This window comes from Microtus pennsylvanicus, chromosome X (genome assembly GCF_037038515.1).
Source record: "Microtus pennsylvanicus isolate mMicPen1 chromosome X, mMicPen1.hap1, whole genome shotgun sequence".
NCBI lineage: Eukaryota > Metazoa > Chordata > Mammalia > Rodentia > Cricetidae > Microtus > Microtus pennsylvanicus.
In genome coordinates this window covers 87,561,745-87,584,456 of record NC_134601.1, presented here as the reverse complement: position 1 = coordinate 87,584,456, position 22,712 = coordinate 87,561,745, and the positions used below count along the sequence as shown (strand labels likewise).

The 22,712-nt window shown below is 40.1% G+C and overlaps 1 protein-coding gene across 5 annotated transcripts in view; it reads left to right on the top strand.

The window, feature by feature from the left end:
* Eda (ectodysplasin A) overlaps positions 1–22,712 on the top strand; it is a 380,441-nt gene that overhangs the window by 341,422 nt on the left and 16,307 nt on the right. For all 5 annotated transcript variants that reach the window (XM_075957888.1, XM_075957891.1, XM_075957890.1 and 2 more), the window contains exon 3: positions 22,209–22,232. In XM_075957888.1, the coding sequence (XP_075814003.1) occupies positions 22,209–22,232 (24 nt within the window). The remainder of the gene's footprint in view (positions 1–22,208; positions 22,233–22,712) is intronic.

The window sequence follows — 22,712 nt, the reverse complement described above, 5'->3', positions numbered from 1 at the left end:
TGTCCTATTTGCATGTGTGTTTTTTCTATGACATGGTCTTATATATGTGCACATATGTATAAGTGTGCATGTGGAGACCAGAGGTTAACACTGGCTACCTTCCTCAACTACTCTACATTATATGTTTTTAAGGCAAGGCCTCGAGTGAATCTTGAGATGGACAATCAGCCAGATTCAGGGACTCTTCTGTCATTGCCTCCGCAGTTCTGGGATTATAAGCACATGCTGCCATACCCAGCTCTTGACGTGGCTGATGGAAAACAGAACTCAGGTCCTCATAATTGCACAGCAAGCACTTTATTCACTGGGCAGCACTCCACCCCTCCTCAAACCCTATTCTAAAATTGGGATTACTGGGATTTTTTGCCTATCAGGCATACACTATCCTGTAACATCCTAAAAATCCAGAGTTAGACCCCAATCAATCAAGACACTATAAAACCAAAAGCTCCCAAATACTGTCAACTCTTATAACACATAAAAGTAAGAAGAACGTTTCCTGATTCATCTTATGAAATGCATATAGCCTAGATAACAAATCTTTTCAAAGCAGCACTAAGAAAGAAACTTAAGATTTCTCACATAAAAAGTCTTAAATAACCAGCCTGGCAAGATATAACTACTGGTACAATAGTAGCGTGAATGTCTTGGGAGTACCTATCTTTATTAAAGTTTCTATGGCTGTGATAAAACATCAAACATCATTACCAAAAGCAACTTGGAGAGGAAAGGGTTTATTTCCTCTTACAGCCTGTAGTTTAGGGGAATCAGGGCAGGAAGTGATGTAGAGGCCATGGAGTAGTGCTGCTTATCAGCTTTACTCTCCAACTCTTGCACAGCCTACTTTCTTATATACCACAGGACCACCTACCTGCCCAGGGGTGGCACCCTCCACAGTAGGCTGGGCCTTCTCACATCAATCATCGATTAAAAACATGTACCACAGGCTTGCCCACAAGTCAATCTAGTGGAGAACATTTTCTTAACTAAGGATCCTTCTTCCCAAATGACTCTAGCTTGTGTCAAATTGACATAAAACTAGCCAGAATAGTAACCAACTATTTTCTCATTGGATTTAAGGCCAACTCCACAGATAGAACCCATACCTGGCACTGTCATCAAGGCCAAGAACCTTGTATGTATGTATACCACATTGATACCTGATGCCATTAGAGGCCAGAAGAGGAAGTCAGATCTCCTGGAACTGGAGTTACAGGCAGTTGGGAGCCACCATGTGGGTGCTGGAAACTGAACCCAGATCCTCTGGAAGAGCTGTATATGTGATCACGGTTGAGCTATCTTTCCAGCCTCATGAATTTCTCACTAATATGATGAAATGAGAAATATAAATATTAGAGAGTTATATAAAAAGTCTTCACTTACTGATATGATTCTGCAGCTAGTAAACACAAGCTATCTAATTGAAAAGCTACTGTAAATATAAATCACCAAGGCGGCTAGGCCATGTGTGTCCATTTCTTTTCATGTGAGTACAGTATCAGCAAATCTTTTATTCAAACATTTGTGAGTTGAATTTGTTGAAAAACTCAGCTGTAAACAGTTTTTATAGGCATCTAAATCCTTTAAGGCCATTTCAGAGTCATGTATACCTTGAGATCGTGACCCAGAACATCAATTTGTATTAGATAAAAAAGACTTGGTTATTTGAGCTCCCTGAATACTTAGGTTTAAGATGAATGAAGTTTATATAGTAATATAATTTTCCAATGTGATGAGTTTGTATTTATTTAGTGTCCAGAGACTATCTTATCCATTTTCTTTATGTTACCTTGTGTTAGTCTTATAACAACTCTGTGAAGTAAATGATAGTATCCCCATTATACAGTGTGGCTGCACTCACTCAGAGAGATGCAACATTTCTTCAGTGTCATGCAGCAATTGGGAAGGAGAAGAGCTTCAACCTGACTGTAATTCTGTGCCTTCAAAGATCATGCCTTTTCCACCATTGGTTTCCATCTACGCACAAAGTCTTCCCTCCAAGTATTTCCTGGAACAGAATTCTGTTAGGTGAAATGTGGTGAGAATGGTCCCTCCTAAGTTTCTAAAACAGATCCACATGGAAAATGTGGAGTGGTCAATAATGAAAACAGAGAAGGTATGACAAATGCAATGTCGAAGGGTAACTAGATTGCTGTGCTTCATCAGGGGAAAAGTTGATTGGTTCTTTCTAAACCAGAATACTGAGCAGGAATAGGATACACTCACAATGAACACCAGTTCTTCCCCCATTCATTCCATTGTAAGAAGAAGCCAGCAAGTCTCAGGGTAAGCCTCGTCTCTGTTTAAAGGGAAACAATGTGCATGGCAGGAAAGAACTAGCCATCTTGAACTGTTCTGGGACCCAGTGTAGAGCCATATTGCAGAAATGTGGTTCTCAGTGTAACCAGTCTGGGCTTTGGCTGCCCAGCACTTGTGGCTGTATTCCTCAAAGGCGAGGTTTACAGAATAACTTCTGGGAACAGCACGTGTTACCTGCCATCTGGGTTCCTTTAACCCTTCGACCCATGGATACGTTTAACCTGTCCACAAGAAGGTAGTAGAGCTTTGATTGATTACATCATGTTCCAACAGTAGATGGTCTCTGATTACTGCGCTTTGTTGGGCAAGAATATTTGGATGATGAATTGCTATTATAACCTTTAACATATTTAATGAATTAACACATCTCAACTACTAAAGCAATCCATTTGATTCATATGCATTCAACTCACAATAGTTTCTTGAATCTGCTCAACACTTCACACTTTCCCAAATCGTGTTTATTTCTATTGTCTCATCGAGTCATGGAACTGAAAACTTTCAGATTTTGAACCCAGATACAGAAGAGTAGTGCAATTGGCTCTCAGCATTTGACCTAGGTCAGGGTTTCCAACCTCAGCTTGGCATTGCAGTCTCCTAAGGAGCTCTCCAACTTTTTCATGCCCACCCAGCAACAGTGATGGCATCTGAATCCTCAGGGCAGAAGGCTGGGCAGTGAGAGGTTTTGAAGCTTCACGGGTGATTCAAATGTATTGCCAGTTTGAGAGAAACACGAACTGAGACGATGAGTTTAATCTAAGTTCCAGGTGACAGGGATGCATTCAAATTGCAGTGTCACAGCGGTAGTCAGAGGCATGGACTGTGATTTGGAGAGTATCATTCTCTATAAGGGTTGAATCTTAGGACAAAATGTACTCATGAGAAAGTGTGTAGAAAGGAGAAAAACAGGAGCCTGAAGACTAACCTTTGATATTCATAGTGCTTAAGATTTTCTGTCTCTTAACCTAGCTTCTTGGGGGGAAAAAGGCCACATGACTTCATAATAAGAAAAACACACATGACTAATCAGAGGCTTTGTGGAAAGAGCTGTGCATGTATCTAAGGGGATCAATGGGCATAATTTATTTAGACTTTCAAAAAGCCTTTCACTGAAGTTCTTCAGCAAAGGTTATTATGCTTTAAGTTGTGTCGTCATGCACCATGAAATTGGAGGAGCTATCTTATGAAGAGGGCTTTAAAGGCAGAGATAATCGGGAGGAATGAATGCATATCTTGCTAGATTGGGACACATAAACAGTATAGTTTTGTAATCCCTTTCTGGTTTTATTTACCATTTTTAAATACAGATTGGGTAAAAGACTGCAGTAAAATCTTTAACAAACTTATTCAGAGCTCTGCCACTTATTTCTGTGTGACCCCTGGAAAGTCTCTGAACCTCTCTTGTTCTATTTCCTCATCTGTAAAATAATGGAATTGGACAAAAAAGTCCTCTAGAAACTCTATAGATTAGCTTATCTTAGCTCCTCTCTACAATGAAAGCAACACACAATCAGCTTCTGTAGTTGATTAGAGTAGTGTTAGGGAGTGACTATCACAGGGTCAAGGAAGAGAGAAAGCATTTTTTATACAGAATTATTCACTATATGAAATTCATTGTAACCAGACTGGCAAGGCACTCTTTCTGCCAGCCATCTGCTAGAACATAAAAATAGCTTTGTTATACAGGACCGTCCTGTATAATCGAATTTAATGTGTACCACTGATTTCTTTAACAATAAATTTATAAATCTCTTATATAGAATTTTTAGCTGAGGCTTATGAAACTTTAGAGGAAAAAGTTATCTGGTGCACATCTACATTTAAGAAAATTACAGCTAGGTGAAGTGATTCGCCCAAGTTCAGAGAACCAAAAGAAGATTCTAGAGCTGTGTCTGAACAACTTGTTCGCCTCTCCTTGCCTTCTCCCCATACTTAGTTCCAAAGCAAAAAGAAATACGGTTTTAGAAAAAGTTGATTCCTCAGGCCAGATTTCTTTGAGGCTGTTTTAACCACCCTTTTTAGCTAGGTATGTGGTTTGATAATGACAAATAAAAGTGGAGATTATAGTTATCTACAAGTGCTTAGATGTTTTATATAATAAGCATTATCTCACCATTTCTTTGGCGGTAGATGTAGATGCCATTTTTGAGAATTTCCTACATGCAAACTGTATTACATCATATGCATCCCTCTGTCTCTCTCACTTCTAACTCCTCCTATGTCCCCCCACTTCCTCTCAAAGTCATGACTTTATTCTTTAATTATTTAGCATACTTATACATATATGTGTATAATCCACTGAGTCCATTCAGTGTTGTGAATATGTGTGTATGTATGTATTTAAGACTGACCACTTGGTGGATAACCTCATGGATGGGAGTGTCCCTGGAAAAGACTGATTCTCCCTCTCTCAGTAGCCATTAATTGTCTGTACCTCTTTCTCTAGAGTTGGAGCCTTGTGAGATTCTGCCCATCCATATTGGCATTCCAATCGCCATTGTCATTATTCAGGCTTTGTTTAGATGATAATACTGTTGAGATTTCATGGGTGCAGCTTCGCTGTCATATACAGAAGACACTATCTCAAAGCCCTCATATTATTCCTCTCTCTCTTACACTCTGACTGCCCCTTCCACAATGTTCCCTGAACCTTAGGTATAGGGATTGTGTTTGTAGATTATCATTTGAGATTAGACACCCTGTGGTCTGTTGCCTTCTACATTTTGACCAGGTGTGGGTTCCTGTAGTTGTTTCCATCTGCTTCCAAAAGAAACTTCTTTGGTGAGGGATGAAAACTATGCTTATCTGTGGGTATACGTAATTAGAATGCAGCTAGAAATTATACTGGTTTAAGAAAATGGAAGTAGTAGATTCTCCCCTAGGGAGAATGACTTCACCAGCCACAGGTGGTTAGCTAGGTTTACATTACCAGGCATGAACTCCCACATACTGAGTGAACCGTAAGTTTGGTTTTATTTGACCAGTGGTTATATTTAACCACTTATATTTGGTTACCCCCAAAATATAAGTGTCACCGTTGGGAATATGTTGTTGAGATAATCATTGCTGTAGTTCATAAGCTTTGTATAGATATTACTGTCATTGATTTTCTTAAGTATAACTGATACAGAGAGATAAAGTAACTTGTCTAACATCATATCGGTATTGAATGTTAGAGCTAGAATTCAAGCCTTGTTCAGAAAGAATAACAAGGCTCATGATCTTTCTACAACCCCAATATTCCCGAAGAGTATAAGCAAGAGTATTAACTCAACAAAAGATAGATAATTCTTGGGAAAGGTTCCTCGGCTGAATAAATTTGATAAATGCTGCACTTTATGTTGTTTCTATAGAGACCCTTTTCCCACTACTGTATTTATTGAAAGATTTGAGAAGTCTTCAGTTGAAAAAAATCTATTTTACTTGAATGTTGTGTTTCTTAAACTCTTTTGAACCAGCCATTTTTCCAAGAGCATCTGTTAATAACACACAGCTCCCTCATATTCCATATAATGGAGGACGGCAAAAGTATAGAACTTGGGAGATAAAGACAGGAGGAACAAGGTTTCAAGGTCAGCCTCAACTGAATGAGACCCTGCTGACCACTTTTCAAGATTCCAAAGAAGGCAGATAGATACATTACCAACTCAGTAAAGTGCTTATTGCGCAAACGTGAGGTCTTGAGTTTGAATCCCTAGCACCACCATAGCATCTGGGTATGGTAGTACAGTAATTGCAATCTCAGCGCCAGAGAGGTGGTGACAAGATCCCTGGGCCTCACTGGCCAACTAGCCTAAGACATTCAGCAAGCCCCCGGCACCAGTGGGAGACCCTGTGTCAAGAAGCAAAATGAGCCAAAGATGATTCAGCAAGTAAACACACATATCACCAAGCTGACAGCCTGAGTTAGATCCCTGGGACCCATGTGGTGTAAGGAGAGGACAGGTACCTACAAATTATCTTCTCACCTCCATATACACACGGTATGGAGTACATGGCCCCATGCGTATACAAGCTGTAGCTCACACACAGAGAAACATAAGCAACAAATAAATATAATAAAAAAAGAAAAACATGATGGACAGCTTCTAAGGTTGACCTGTGGCCGCTACATATACCTGCACATAATAGCAGATACGTGTGCATGCATGTGCACTCACATATATCCAAGCATGCACACAGCACAAAATTCAAGGCTGTACTACACTGTCCTACTTCTCAAATCATCGTCATAGATTATTTCCTGGGCCTAGATTTTTTTCATCTTAACCACTTATGACCAAAAACTCAATGCTGCACAATGTTTCCCTAGCAGGAGCACATGCTTGTCACTTTGGGCACATCTTTGATAACATGAACAAACCTATCTCTTACAGATTTTTAAGGAACTATTAAGCTTCTGAACTGTCAGCAGTTAGTGGGTCTGGTTTACTGTTGCCTTAACCACAGTAATATTTTTTGAGTCTTTCCAAAACCAAGACAGAAGTGAGCCAGAAAATTTCATAGCTGCTCATAACTTAAGTCATGTTTGTGGAGCCAGGAACCCAGAGGTGGGCCTCTGCTCTAAAGCATAGAAATGAAATTGTTGGATGAAGAATGCAAAGCTCACATCAGAAATACTTGATATTGGGGTGGGATGGAGTAGGGTGGGAATGAGCTTGCACAGCCCTACCTTTTCTGATCTATTTCCTCATGCTCACAGCAGATGGTGGAATCATAATCTGAGTTCTGCACATGGGCATTCCATGTGGTTTTCATTCAGAATCTCATTCTTCTTTGAAGCTAATGGCTTCCATCTTCTACAAATGTATTGGGCTTGCCACACTGATTTGTGCTTTCTCTGTTTATAATTCTAATGGTGTAAAGTAGAATAGTAAAGAAACTCTTAAGATTCAAAGATTTGAAGACATAAACTGGGTTGATACTTGTTTGATTGGTGTTCCATTTGCTTGGGGTTTGTGGCACTGGGGATTTAGCCTAGGCTAGCACTCTATCACTGAACTATATACTCAGTCCCTCACCCCTCACTTTCAAATAAAAATATCTAGTTCTACACCTGCTCATCTGCCATCCATCCATTCCCCTTTCTTTCCTTTTAGCTCTTTACCAACTGGTATGAAGAAAATTTTGGTCTTGAATAGTCCCTGCTACATAAAGAGTAGAAGACATGAATATATACTACCTGCTCAACCAACAAACAATAAAATGAACATTTATCGAGTGTTTGTTAAACGTACATCACTGTCAATTCTTTGCATTGAAAAATTCTCTATAAATTGATACAATTATGCAAATTGTGCAAATGGGCAATTTGGGAAATAATTTATCAATATATTTGATAAGGATGATTCGATAATGGAAGGTGCAGTAAGTTAAGAGTCTGAAAAATCTTGGTTTACATCCATAATTACCTCCTCCTGCAGCCAAAAGTAGATATACTTTTCAGCCTGCATTCTTTCACTTAATGATATGAATTTAAGTTTCCTCTGAATCCATATGTGGCTTGAAAGCCCATTTCTTCTTATTGCTGAGCACTATTTCATTGTATGGCGATAGCACATCTTGTTTTACGCAGTCATTTGTTGAATAACAGCTGCTTCCCGATTGGGTCAATAATGAATAATGTTGATAAAGTTGTGTGAGTGCACATTTCTAGACCCTTTGAGTAAATGTTTAGGAATGTGATTTCTGAGTCAGTTCCTACAGAATTGTCTAACTGGTTTCCCAAATGTGCCACGTTGCACTCCCCCCGGCAGTGAACTGGCAGATCGTGTAACTTTATGTTCTCTCGCAGATTTGACGTCAGTGTCTTAGCTTTTACCCACTTGTGTACGGCTCTCTCATCATCTTAAACTGCCATTTCATCATGACAAATAATATCCTTTCTTCCCACCTTAATATCTTCTTTGCTTAAGTGTCTATTCACATCTTTTACCCATTTCTTAATTTGATTCTTTTCTAATTGTCAGGTTTTCTGTTTAGATATTTGCTTATTCTTAATTGAGTTCTCTGTTTTCTTCTTTAGTTTCAAATATCTTTTGGATAAAAGTAGCTTATAAAAACATGTGTCATGTGTTTTTGCAAATATTTCTCTGGCTTCCTTTTGTTTTTGTTTTTACTTTTTGTTTTCTGTTTGTGTGTGTGTGTGTTTTTGTCATTGTTTTGTTTTGTTTTGTTTTTGGAGTCAAGGTTTCTCTGTATGTCCCTGGCTGTCCTGGAACTCTCTCTGCAGACAAGGTTGGCTTTAAACTCAGATATTTACAGTGCCTCTGCCTCCCAAGTGCATGGGCCACCATGCTCAGCATCCACAGGTTTTTTTTAAAAGTTCACTTAATGATACCATTTTCTGAACAGGTTTTAATTTTAAGGAAAATCAACTTAACTTTTTTCCCTCAGGTTATACTTTTGGTTTTCTTTCTAAAAGCTCATTACCAAGGCCAAAGTTGACTAGAGGTCTATTATGTTGTCTCATAAGATTTTTATAATTTTGTGTTTGAGGTTTAGATCTCTGATCCCTTTTGAGTTAATTTTGTGAAAGGCATAAAGTCTGTGTCAAGATTCATGTGTCTGCATGTAGATGCCCAATTGTTTTAGCACCTTGTATGAACCAATTATCAGTTTTCTGTTGGGTTGCCTTTTCTCCTTTGTCAAAGATCAACTGACTCTATCTTTAGGTCTATTTTTATGTTCTGTGTTCTATTTCACTAATCTGTGTCTGTTATTTCTCCAATACCATGGTGGTTTGATTGCTATAGTCTTTTAGTTAATTTTGAATCAAAGAATGGCAGGCCTCCAAATTTATTTTTATTCTGCAATATCATATTTGATATTCTATATCTGTTACCTTTCTGTATAAACTTTGGATTCAGTTTGTTTTTTAATTCTTTTTATTGAGCTTTATATTTTCTTTACTAACCTCTCATCATCTCCCCTCCCCTTATACCCTCTCCCATAGTCCCAATGCTCCCAATTTACTCAGGATATCTTGTCTTTTTCTACTTCCCATCTAGATTAGATCCATGTATGTCTCTCTTAGGGTCCTCTTTGTTGCCTGGGTTCTCTGGGGTTGTGAATTGTAAGCTGGCTTTTCTTTGCTTTCTGTCTAAAAGTCACTTATAAGTGAGTACATATGATATTTGTCTTTTTGGGTCTGGGTTACCTCATTCAATATGATGTTTTATAAGTCAATCCATTTGCCCACAAATCAAGATGTCATTTTTTTCAGCTGTAAATATACCACATTTTCCTTATCCATTCTTCAGTCAAGGGGCATTTAAGGTTGTTTCCAGGTCCTGGCTATTACAAATAATGCTGTTATGAACATAGTCGAGCATGTCCTTGTGGTATGATTGAGCATCCTTTGAGTATATACCCAAAACTGGTATAGCTGAGTCTTGAGATAGGTTGTTTCCTAATTTTCTGAGAAATCGCCATACAGATATCCAAAGGGGCTGTACCAGTTTGCACTCCCACCAGCAATGCAGGAGTATTCCCTTTACCCCACATCCTCTCCAGTATAAGTTGTCATCAGTGTTTTTGATCTTGGCCGGTCTTACAGGTGTAAGATGGAATGTCAGAGTTGTTTTGATTTGCATTTCTCTGATGACTAAGGATGTTGAGCATTTCCTTAAGTGTCTCTCAGCCATTTTAGATTCCTCTCTTGAGAGTTGTCTGTTTAGGTCTGTACCCCATCTTTTATTGGATTATTTGTTCTTTTGATGACCAATTTCTTGAGTTCTTTGTACATTTTGGAGATCGGCCCTCTGTCCAAAGTGGGGTTGGTGAAGGTCTTTTCCCATTCTGTAGGCTGCTTTTTTGTCTTGTTGACCATGTCCTTTGCTTTACAAAAGCTTCTCAGCTGCCGAATTTTATTTAAGATGTTTCCTACATCTATTGATATTACTAGTTTTCCTCTTTAGCTTACTGATATAAGATAGATTGAATTGACTAATTTCTAAGTTAATCTAGCCTTACATATAAGGAATAAATCTTCCTGGTTGTTGTCTCTTTCCATTTTCTGTTATTGCACTAAAATGTCTAGAGCTAGAAAATTTATTTTAAGAATGTATAGTTAGTTCGTTTGTTTTTGAGTTAACATTGGCATGTGTGCTAGGGGTTAGTTGTGGTCAACTTGACACAAGCTGGAGTCACCTGGAAAGAGAGTATCCGACAAGCCTGTAAACATGGTTCCTGCCTCTTCTCCTTCTTGAATTCTCTCAGTGATGGATTGTGATTGGGAGGTGTAAGCCAAATAAACCCTTTTCTCATTGAGCTATTTTTGGTCAGTGTTTTAACACAGCAACAGAGAAACAAATGAGAATAGTAATTGGTGCCAGAGAGTAGGCTCTTGCCATGATGGACCTCACCATGTGGCTTATATGCCTCGGAATGCTTTGTGGGAGGAAGGAGAAGTTTGGAACTTAGGCTAGAAAAACCATTGAATGAACTGTCCTGGGAATTTGGAAGATACTGTTAGGAGAAATGCAGGTGATGGAGGTCTGGCTTGTAAAGTTTCAAAGAAGCAAAGACTCTTAACTGGGTTGTTCATGTGTTATTTTGGATTAAGAATGCATAGAAGTAACACACACAGAGAGAGAAGAGAGAGAGAGAGAGAGAGAGAGAGAGAGAGAGAGAGAGAGAGAGAGAGAGAGAGAGAACTCCAAATGGATTTAGGATCTCAATGTAACACTTGAAACTCTGGAATTGCTAGAACTCATAGGGAGGACACAACAAGACATAAGCACAGATAGAAGCTTTCTGAATAAGGCACTGATTGCTCAGAAAATAAGGATAACAACTGACAAATTGGACCTTATTAAATTAAAAAGCTTTTTCTTGCAACAGAAATGGTTAATTGAGATAAGAGGCAACCTGAAGAATGGGAGGAAAACCTTTGCCAGCTATAAACATGACAGAAGATTAATTTATAGAGGATACAAAGAACTCAAAACACTTAAATGTTAAGAAAACAACACAATCTGTGGACTATGAAACTGAATAGAGAGTTCTCAAAAGAGGAAATAAAAATGGCTAATAAGCACATTTAAAGGTGTTCAACATTTCTAGCCATCAGGTAAATAAATGTAAGCCAAAACCCAGTTTGAGAGTCCATCTCACCCCAGTCACTGTGTCTTTAAGAGGCAAACAAGGGACAACAAATGCTGGTAGCGATGTGGGGAAGACTGGTGGTGGGGTGTGAACATGTACAGTCGCTGTGGAAATCAGTGTGTATTCTCCTCAGAAAGCTAAAAATGAACCTGCCGCATGACCCAGCTCTACTATTCGTGGGTGTATGCCCAAAGGATTCTGTGACAGCAATACCTGCTCATCTGTCTATGTTCATTCATGACTTCTTCATAATAGGTAGAAAAACAAACCAGCCTCAGCTTTGTGCTGGCTATTTTTTTTTTTGGCTTGACACAAGTGAGAGCTCAAATGAGAAAATGCACCCAACTAGATTGGGTGGACCCATTCTATGGCAGGGTGTCACTACTCCTGAGCAAATTGTCCTGAGTTGTAGAAGAAAGCAGATTAAGCAAGCCATGAACACCAAGCCAGTAAGCATTCTCTGTGGCTTCTGCTTCAGTTCCTGTCTCCAGGTTCCTACCTTGAGTTCCTGCCCTGACTTCCCTAAGGGATGAACTGGTGTGACCTTAGGTTGTAAGCTGAAATAAGCCTTTTCCTCCCAAGCTGCTTTTATTGTAGTGTTCTATTATAGGAATAGAAACCCCAAATAAGACTTATGTCCATCAACTGATAAAGGCATAATGAAAATTTATGAAACAGTTTCACAATGGAATTTTCCACTCAATACTTAAAAATGAAATTATGAATATTTTAGGAAAATTGATTGAACTGGAAAAATATACTGAGGAAAAGACCTAGAAAGATAAATACTGCATGTTCCCTCCTATATGTAGATTATAATTTCAGAATTTTAGATTTTGTGTTTGACTTAGAATATCTACAGGGAACAGGGGGTTATATAAGCCTGGGTTGGGAAAAGAGGCCTGAATGAGAAAAACAATAGAACTCGTGTGGAATGAGAGTACAGGGAGAAAGACTAATAAGGTGCTAATGTTTAAATAGGAAGGAGCCGACAAAGGACAGGAGGAGATAGAGACAGAGAGTTAAGCAAAACTAAGGATGGAAGAAGATCTATGAACATCTCCCTATGAGATGATGATCAAGAAGCTCTCACAGCCCTCCAAAGCAACACAGGCTATTGCCGTCATTCTTGGTTTCCCACCAGAATGAGACAGGAAGACTCTGTAGCTGAAGACATCACATACCTTGGTTATATGACATAGACAAATGAAGCTGGACCTTAACTGGAAACTCCCTCCCTATTGACTAGCATATATTGTGCCAGAAGATGCAATGTAGGATGCTAGGGGAGAAAACTCGCCAATACAAAACTCATCAACACTTTCACCTAGATGCAGATCTCGTGTCCTATCATACCACTTACCCGCCAAGACGTATCCATTGGTGCAACAGTTGATGAGTATTATGAGGGCAACTAAGCACTCTGTGATAAATTGAGACCTGCTCCACAGAAGAATTCATGCCTGATGCTCTAAACCTTGTTTTAAAAAAGACTCTTGGAGTTTTCTAATATTGTTTTGCTAAATGAACATGGCAGCAAACCACTTTCTAAATATTTGTATTTATATTTATACCCATATACACAGGGTATTCTCAGCCTTAGGGAAACTTCTTTTTATATAAATAGCAGTGAGAGACGACTCATAGCTGAGAATAAGTAACTGTTGAGTACTCAGGCCTAAACAATAGCACCGTTTCTGAAGCTCAGGGAATATCATGACTGAGGTGTAGAAAGAATCTGAGAACCAGATGATTGGGAGAAGGTTTGTAAAATGCTCCCTTCTGGGCATGATCCCGTTATTGCAGTTATGAGCTCAGAGCAGCTACAGTTGTCTGCACTGGACCTGCACAAACCGGAGTCTGTCAGCAACCCGTCATGAGGGAGAGAAGTGCATATGGCTCACTGGCCCCTGGAAAGCTACTGGCTATTTACAGAGCTTAGGGAAGGGAGTCCGTGTCTCCAGCTGTGTAGTCGATATCCACCGTCACATGGACAGCCCTGGCTATTGCTTGCTTCGTGAATCCATAAGCCATAACTATGGAATATATATTTCCTATTATTATTTTGAACAAAACTGTTATCTACTAAATTTAGAATAAAAGATAAAGTGTTTTAAGTTATATTACTTCCTGAAATTTATTATTTTTACTTTTAAAAATAAAATTTAACTGCATATTTCCCTTTTCCCTTTCTTCCCTCTTTCCCCTCCCTGTTGCTCCTTACCTTGCTTCCTTCCAAAATCATGGCCTTTTTCTTTGTTGCATATATAAATACTTAAATAAGTCAGTGCGAGCTGTTGAGTTCATTTAATGTTACATGTGTGTATATGACTTCAGGGCTGACCACTTGGTCTTGAATAACAAATTAAGGGGCTCATCTCTGGGAAGGACTATTTCTCCCCCTCCACAGTTGTTACTTGCCTGTGTTTCTTTGTCTGGGTGAGGCCTATGAGATTTCCCCTTTCCATGTTAGCATGACTGTTTTTCTTGTACTTCTTTACATCTCATTTCTTTATCTTCCTTTATCTCTTCTCTAACTCACTTCCCTTCTTTATGTAGATCCAAATTTCTGACCTCTGTCATATATCCCTTCTCTGTTAACATTTGTTCCAAGGTATATCTACTGGCAAAAAAGTTCCACAATGTTTGTGTTTTAAAGAAGAATGTCATGGGATACAGAATTCCAGTGTGTTTGTTTTACTTCATTGATCCTGGGTCTCAAATAAAGATGAAGTATGTAGTGTTCCCTGGTAGAGCAGATGAGGAATCAGAAAGAAACTCACTTTCTTTATGACCATTCTGTGGTTGCTTTAGAACTAGAATCTCATTGGGCTGTGCTAACCCTGATTCTATCATAAGGCATTCTTTTCCTAGTGGCTGAAAAGAAGACTGTGTGAGCATGTCGATCAAAGCCTGGCTCATCTCAACTTTACTCTTATCAAAGCAGTCCGAAGTACTTCACAGCTATCTGCCCCACTCTGATATATCTGCGGGGTTGTGCATCTAGAAAGTATGACCATTACAAATAGAGGGGATTTGAAGGATATAGAAATGTTGGTTCTTATCGTGAAACCCATATGTGACAGCAGTAATACTTCCAATTAGGTAAAAATAAGTTTCTGAAGCACATTAAGAAAACAGAATTGAGAAGGAGCTATTGATTTGGTCTCTCTTACTTAGTGCTTCCAGTATGAGACAGCTCTAGCTCCCTAGCATGGCCTTGAAGAGAACGGAGTGGATGTGACCGTTATAGGGGCTGGGCTTAGAGGCCCATGTTGGAATTCATAAGAATGATTTATTGGCCATAGTGAGTGATGTTAGAACAAAAAGGAATCCTTAGTGCTTTGGGAAATGTGATATAATCTAATAACAATCTCATCTATACTTTTGTGTCCCCTACAAGGGATATGACAAATTGCTTACTAAGCAGTTCTATGGGAGCCCTTCTGTGACCAGAAAAGAAGTAGAAGAAAGGATTTTGAGGACCCTTTTAATAGTACATTATATTTATTATAATTTTTAATTATATTAAAACTCAAAACAACATAAATGCCCATCAAAGATGATTAATTAAATGCTTCAATATTGAAAACAGAGTAACTAGGAAGAGTGACGGGGGACAAGACACAGGGTACTGAAAGTCGTGAATGTGATAAATTATATCATTGCATAGAAGAAAATGGTGAAATGACACCACTGTGTCTAATTAACATATGCTAATAAACTAAAGAATCAGTTGAAAGTAAATTGGAAAAATATTAACAAACATAATATAGAAATACAATTAGTTAGATAGAAAAAGAAAAATTGAAGATGTTGCCTAGTGTGTTCAAGTCCTTGGTTTTGATCAACAGCACTGCAAAAACAGGCAAATACTTTTCATACAAAGAGAACAAGAAACAATATTTTAATTTGATCACATTAAATAAAAATTTATATTAATATGCCTACAAACTTTCTAAATAAGCATAAAAAGTTAAGCATGCTTATTAATGGGTACTTTATATTTCTCTCATCCTTGTTCTAGTCTTTGTCTTCTATCCTTTTTTATTTTTATTATTTATTATTTTTATTTTATTGATTTTTATTGAGCTCTACATTTTTCGCTGATCCCCTCCCCTTCAACCCTCCCCCAAGGTTCCCATGCTCCAAATTTACTCAGGAGCTCTTGTCTTTTTCTAATTCCCATGTAGATTAGCTCTGTGTATGTCTCTCTCTTAGTGTCCTCATTGTTGACTAAGTCTGGTGTTGTGATTTGTAGGCTGATTTTATTTGCTGTATGTTTAAAAACCACCTATGAGTGAGTACATGTGATAATTGTCTTTCTGGGTCTGAATTACCTCACTCAAAATAATGTTTTCTAGCTTCATCCATTTTCCTGCAAAATTCAAGATGTCGTTATTTTTTTCTGCTGTGTAGTACTCCATTGTGTAAATGTACCACATTTTCCTTATCCATTCTTCAGTTGAGGGACATTTAGGTTGTTTCCAGGTTCTGGCTATGACAAACAAAGCTGCAATGAACATAGTTGAGCACATGTCCTTGTGGCATGATTGAGCATCCTTTGGATATTTACCCAAAAGTGGTTTTACTGGGTCTTGTCTCTGATCCTTTTTATGTGTGTTTTACATGTAACAAGAATGTCTGCTATAAAAAATGAGAACCTTTTTTAATTTTAAAATATTTTCATTTTAATATGGTTTTTTATTGATTCTTCGAGAATTTCATGCAGGCATGCATGCAATATACTTTGATCCTATTTACTCCCACTTCTTCCCTTAACTCAGCCCAACCCATGGCAGCTTTTTGTCCTTCCTTTTTTCATTTCACTATATATTTTATTTACTTTTATTAGTTCTTTGAGAATTTTGTACAATGTGTTTTGTTAATATTCTCCCAACTCCTTCCAGATCCACCCTCTTTCTCTACCCAACCAATTCTGTGTCTTTTTTTAATGCATCAAGTACAATTTGTGCTGTCCAAATACTCTTCTTGTATGGCCTTCCACTGGAGCACGGTCAAGCAGCAGGTGCCACACCCTTAAAGAAAACTGACTCTCGCTCTCCCAGCAGCTGTCAGTTGCCAACAACTGCCTAGCTAGGGGTGTGACTTCATATACAGCTCCCCATTCCCTGTTGGGATTTTATCTGGATTGAGCTTCTGAGGGTCTTGTGCATGCTGTCCCAACTGCTGTGATCTCATATGTGCAATTTCCCCGCTGTTTCCAGAAAACAGTTTCCTTGTATTTCCTCACCACGTCTGGCCCTTAAAGTCTTTCTGCCCCCTCTTCTTCCACAATGCTCCCTGAGTCTTGGGATCAGCAGTGTGATATAGATTTCTCATTTAGGGTTGAACACTCTGCAGACTCATTCCCTGCACCTTGAGCAGTCTGGCCTCTGTGTTAATTACTATCTACTACAAAAAGAAACTTCTCTGATGCGGGTTGAGAGAAGCATTAATCTATGGGTATAAACTGCAAGACAGAGTCAGTTTAATACTTATGCCCACTTAGCAGATTAATAGTAGTAGGCTCTCCTCTGGGGCCTGCCACCTCTTTAGACACAATTTCTTGGTCTGGATAATGGTGCCGGGTATAGGTTTCATCTTGGGAGTGGGCCTTAAGTTCAATCAACAAGTGATTGGTTACTTTCATGGCATTCGTGCCATAATTGTACCAAATGGACATGTCTTGCCAGGCTGGTTGTAACGCTCAGTGTTGACAGCTGGGGTAAGATTGAGGATTACTTTTCTGGTAATGGCATGCATCACACCTTCTGGACTATAAAAGCTAACCAGTAGGCATGAAGTTTCCAGGTATTAGCTTGATTTCTACATGTTCTATGACTCAAATATGTGGTCCCTTCAGCAAAAGGGTCTTATCATAAAGTTCTGAAAGGTAGCCTAGAGTCTGTAATGTTCAGGGGTGGGGTGTCTAAAGGACCTCACTAGCCAACAACTCCAGAAGAGGTAACTCATTCTTGGCACTGAACTTTTTATTTGTTAGCCCATGGAATCTAGTAGGGTCATTTTGCCATGTAGTAGCATAACTCTAAACTATGTATGTATGTGTGTGTTGTGTGTGTCTGCATGTATGTATGAACTCTGGCTTTAAAGTATTTCAATGGCTTTTATGGGACTGGATGTTTGTGTTCCCACTTGAGATCAGAAGGAGAGTGCTCTGAGATTGTGCTGATGGCTCAGCACTCCCCGCCTGCACCTGGGCAGATGGCCGAATCAGGCTTAGGCAAGCAGGAGAGCATGGCGGATTCCTGCCGCCATACAGAGACGTGTTTTTAGACTGCGCAGTGCTCTGCGTGTCAGATTTGGATGTAACTTGGATGAAAAGAATTTCTGCGCTGCACGCTCAGTCTCAGAATTCTGGCATTCTATTGTAATAAGGAGCAGCGGGGCTGCGTCCCCAGCACCCCGGCTGCCTCCCTAGCTTATGCCCCGAAATAACAACACACAAATTGTATTCTTTTAAACACTGCTTGGCCCATTTCTATCTAGCCTCTTCTAGGCTAATTCTCGCACCTGGACTAGCCCATTTCTAATCATCTGTGTAGCCCATGAGGTGGCTTACCAGGGAGATTCTAGCCTATGTTCATCCTGGGTCGGAGCTTCATCGTGTGTGCCTCAGAGAGCTCTCGTGTCTGCCCGGGAGAGGGGAGCATGGCGTCTCTCCAGAGAGCAGAGCTGTCGAGTCTCTTTTAGGAACTTTCTACTATAGTAAGTTTCCATATGACACTTTGAAAGGGTCTTTAGTGTTAATTACCTTTTCCCATATTCCCTTATTCCCATTATTATCCCAAGCTCCTTTTATGCCCCTTTACCCCATTATACCATGGTATTCTATCCCCCTCCCTTGAAAACCCCACTCTCGTGGCCCCTAATTCCCTAACCTTTATGGATATTCCAAATGAAACACATATCTAAAGATCCAAAACTAATGTCCATTGTAGGGACACACACCTTTAATCCTACCACTCTGTGAGTTCAAGGCTAAGCAGGCCTTCAGAGCAAGTTCCAGACCAACCAAGGTTACGTAGAGACATTCTGTCTCAAAAACAAAAGGAAGAAAACAATAACAACAACTAACATCCGTAAATGAGAAGAAAACACATGACATTTGCTGTTCTAGATCTGAGTTACCTCACTCAGAATGTTCGTTTACTTGTAAATTTCATCATTTTGTTTTTCTTAACAGCTGAATAGTACCTTGTATAAATGTACCACATTTTCATTCTCCATTCATCAGCTGATGGACACCTAGGTTGTTTACATGTCTTGGCTAATCCACTGAGTCTAATTTGTGCTTGCTCATATACTTATGGGTGTGGGACCATCCACTGGGACAAAGTAGAGCAGGGGTCATGTCCTTAAAGAAAACTGACTTCCCCCATACATCCATGCTGCCTTCTTTACTGGTTTGATATTCTCCAAGTGTTGCCTGGGCAGCCCCAGCTGCTGAGTTCATGAGTACAGCTACCGTGTCATGTTCAAAAGACACACTCCTCTTCCATGATTGACACTGAGGGTTATGGGCTGGAGAAAATAGATCAGGTAGCTGTCTTAGTTTGGGTTACTGTTGCTGTGGTGAAACACCATAACCAAAAGCAAGATGGAAAGGAAAGGGTTTATTTGGCTTACACTTCCACATCACAGTTCATTAGCAAAGAATGGACAGGAGGCAAGAGCTGATACAGGGGCCACGGGGTGGGGGTATGTGCTGCTTACTGGCTTGCTCCTCATGGCTTGCTCAGCCTGCTTTCTTATAGAGCCCAGGACCACAAGCCCAGGGATGGCATCATCCACATGGGCTGGGCCCTCCCCCATCAATCACTAATTAAGAAAATGCCCTACAGGCTTGCCTTCAGCCCAGTCTTATGGAGGCATTTTGTCAATTGAGACTCCCTCCTCTCAGATGACTACAGCTTATAGCGAGTTGACATAAAACTGACCATTACAATACTTTATGGCTGAGCGTTCCACTAACACTTACTCTGCGCTTTGACCACTTATGAGTTTCTGCATGAACCACCATCTACTACACACTTCTCTGGTGAGGTCTGGAAACTGCACTACTAATCTCTGTGGAAAGAGATAGCAATTTAGAGAGCAGTGTGATTCTGTGTCCCTTTAGTAAAACAAATGGTAGTAGTAGATCCACCCCTGGAGCCTGCCAGCTCCCCAGTCAGAGATTCTTGGTCAGATTTATAGTAGAAATAATTTTTTAGTTCCCTTTCCCAGGTCAGATGTAGTGTGGAATAACTGTAAGTCCAAACAAGAAAACTGCTCTGAGTTCTGAGTTCAAGGCCAGTCTGGGACACAAGTGAATTCCAGGCTAGACAGGGCTGCATAGAAAGACCCTCTTACCAAAAACAAACAAATGAAACATGTACCCCTTTCCTTTTACCACTTGTACGTATAAGGAAAACGTCTTCCCTAGAACTTTTAGTCCTCAGCTCAACTAGCCAGCATGACTCCTGAGCTCCCCCTTACTTAGTAGTTTCCTATCCAACTTGTAAGCTCTATGATGACGGTGTTCTGGCCCTATTTACCATGCCACCTTCATAGGGATACCCAGAAAAGACCAGCTGGCCTGATTGCCTCAGAATCTGGTGCAATAGCACTACCCCTTAACTAGCTGAAGTGGCCAGGGCTAGGCCACCTTGGCTATGAGGGCAGGGCAGCTGCGGCAGCTGTCATCTCATGGCTCTTGCTTATGAGGCTGGAGTGGCTGACTGGCCACTGGGGTGGCTAACTGGTAAGGCTGAGCCCTTCTGTGTAAATCCCTCCTTTTTTTGTTTTTTTTTAATTTATTTATTTATTAAAGTTTTCTGTCTCTTCCCCGCCACCGCCTCCCATTTCCCTCCCCCTCCCCCAATTAGGTCCCCCCCTCATCAGCCCGAAGAGCAGTCAGGGTTCCCTGAGCTGTGGGGAGTCAAAGGACCTCCCACCTCCATCCAGGTCTAGTAAGTTGAGCATCCAAACTGCCTAGGCTCCCACAAAGCCAGTACGTGCAGTAGGATCAGAAACCCATTGCCATTGTTCTTGAGTTCTCAGTAGTCCTCCTTGTCCGCTATATTCAGAGAGTCCGGTTTTTTTCCCAGGCTTTTTCAGCCCCAGGCCAGCTGGCCTTGGTGAGTTCCCGATAGAACATCCCCATTGCCTCAGTGTGTGGGTGCACCCCTTGCAGTCCTGAGTTCCTTGCTCGTGCACTCTCTCCTTCTGCTCCTGATTTGGACCTTGAGATTTCTGTCCGGTGCTCCAATGTGGGTCTCTGTCTCTGTCTCCTTTCATCGCCCTTAAACAGCTTTCTTATTCAAGAACAAGGCCCTTCTCAGGTTAAGTTGTTGTCCCTTACTCAGTCATAGCCTTGCTTCCCTGTCAGAACCTGTATGCACATTCTCAGGAGTGCTTAATAGTGTTTTGAAAAACAACATAAAGGAACCAGGGATAGCTCATACCTGTGTCCCAGCACTCAGGAGACTGAAGCACGCAGATTGCAGTTCAAGACCAACCTAGACTACACATTTAAACCCTAGCTCAGAAATCCGAAACACAAAGATGACAAAAGACTAGGAGGAGAAAGACATGAGGAAAAGAAGGATAAGAAAAGAGAAATTCATGATCTTCAGCTGCTCTATCAAACCTGAAACATCTTCCGCATAGTTCACATGGTCCCTGCTGCTATATTTCTTTGTGAGGGCAATCTAAACACTTTGGGTTTTTTAAGGGACATACGCAGCTCTGAGGCCACACTGGAAATCCAGTTAGAAAGAGGTCAGAGACTCTATTAGCTTCCTGTGAAACCTGATCTCATAGGTGGAGATCATTCTAGACTTGTTACAAGAATCAAGCTAGGTAATAGAGAGAAGCGTGATCGGTAAACTGTAGACTATAGAAATGCTCCTAAGGACAGCGATGGCAGGCTAGCGCTGCACAGTCTTGGTCTGTGGCAGTTTGGAACAGAGCTTTAGATTCATCTGAAGAAAGAAAAAACCTGAATCCCTATGAATAAAAGTGACTGAGACCTAAACTATATCTTTCTATGTAGTGGTTGTTACCTAACGCCACCTAACTAAATTAAAAATATCTTTGGTTTTTTGAGTTCTCTCTAGTGATTAAACTGCTTTCCTTAAAAGCAATACATAAGAAGACACTTCAGATTCCACTGCCAAAGAAACGGTTGGCATTTCCTTTAAAGCACCTATTAATTTATGGTGAATTGCTGTGGGAGAGTGTGTGGCCCCCACACAAATGTACTGCAGTTGCTCTGTTCCAATAACTAACCAATTCGGTCACAACAAAGAAGTGACTGGAAGCTAAGCTGCTGCTGCTCTGCTCCATCCCTGAGAACAGCACCTCTTCCCTCCTAGTCTCCTCCTCCGAAATGTCGTGTCATGGCTTCCCCGAATGCACGACTCGGCAACCTCAGGATTGGCAGAGCTCATGGAATGCCGTCCTGAGGTTGTTGAGTTGTGCGTTTCTGGGCATTTCATCTCTACGAAGGAATACCCTTTCACTCCCAACTAAAGTGGGAAGTTGTTCGTCTTAAGGGAGGAATCCTCCATGTATTTTTTGTGGTCTCAACAGCCAACAAACAGATGGGAGAAGCTTGATGGTTGGGCAATAGATACCCTGTCTAAAACCTGGTGCGTGGCTATGAGGGTCCCTTAAATTTGTAGTGCCTTGAGGGTCCCCCTTAGTGACTTTCTAGAGAATAACCATTTTTTAAATTTCTACTAACTTAATCTTCCATCTTCTATTTCTAATAGGTCCTGTTAAAAACAAGAAAAAGGGTAAGTTGAGCTCCTGATTTTATTACATTGTTGTGTCCTTTTAATTAGAAGTGAATGGGATAGGATTTTGCATTAATTTCTTTGAACATTAGTTATCTATTGCTTTATTCAATCATTTATCTGAGTGTTGCACTTTATAAAGAGCAAGAATTAGTTTTTCAGTAACAAGTCGTGGAAGATAGAATGACTCTAGCAACACATGCAAGTTATCATTGTTCGATGATGATGACGATAATGATGACGATGATGACTTGTCCCTTGTGTCCTCCCCTTTCTCTTTCATTGGGGGTCAAACCTAGGGCCTTTGCCTTAAGAACATTAGGCAAAAGCTCTACCACTTATTTTTTGGTTCTTCCTTCTTGCTCCTTTTTGCATCTTTGTTTCCAGTTCATATTGATTTCCTTTCTTGCTCTGTCCACTGCTTTCTTTTTTTTACCTTTCTCCCTCCTCTGTCAGCTCAGTTATCAGGCACGAATGAAG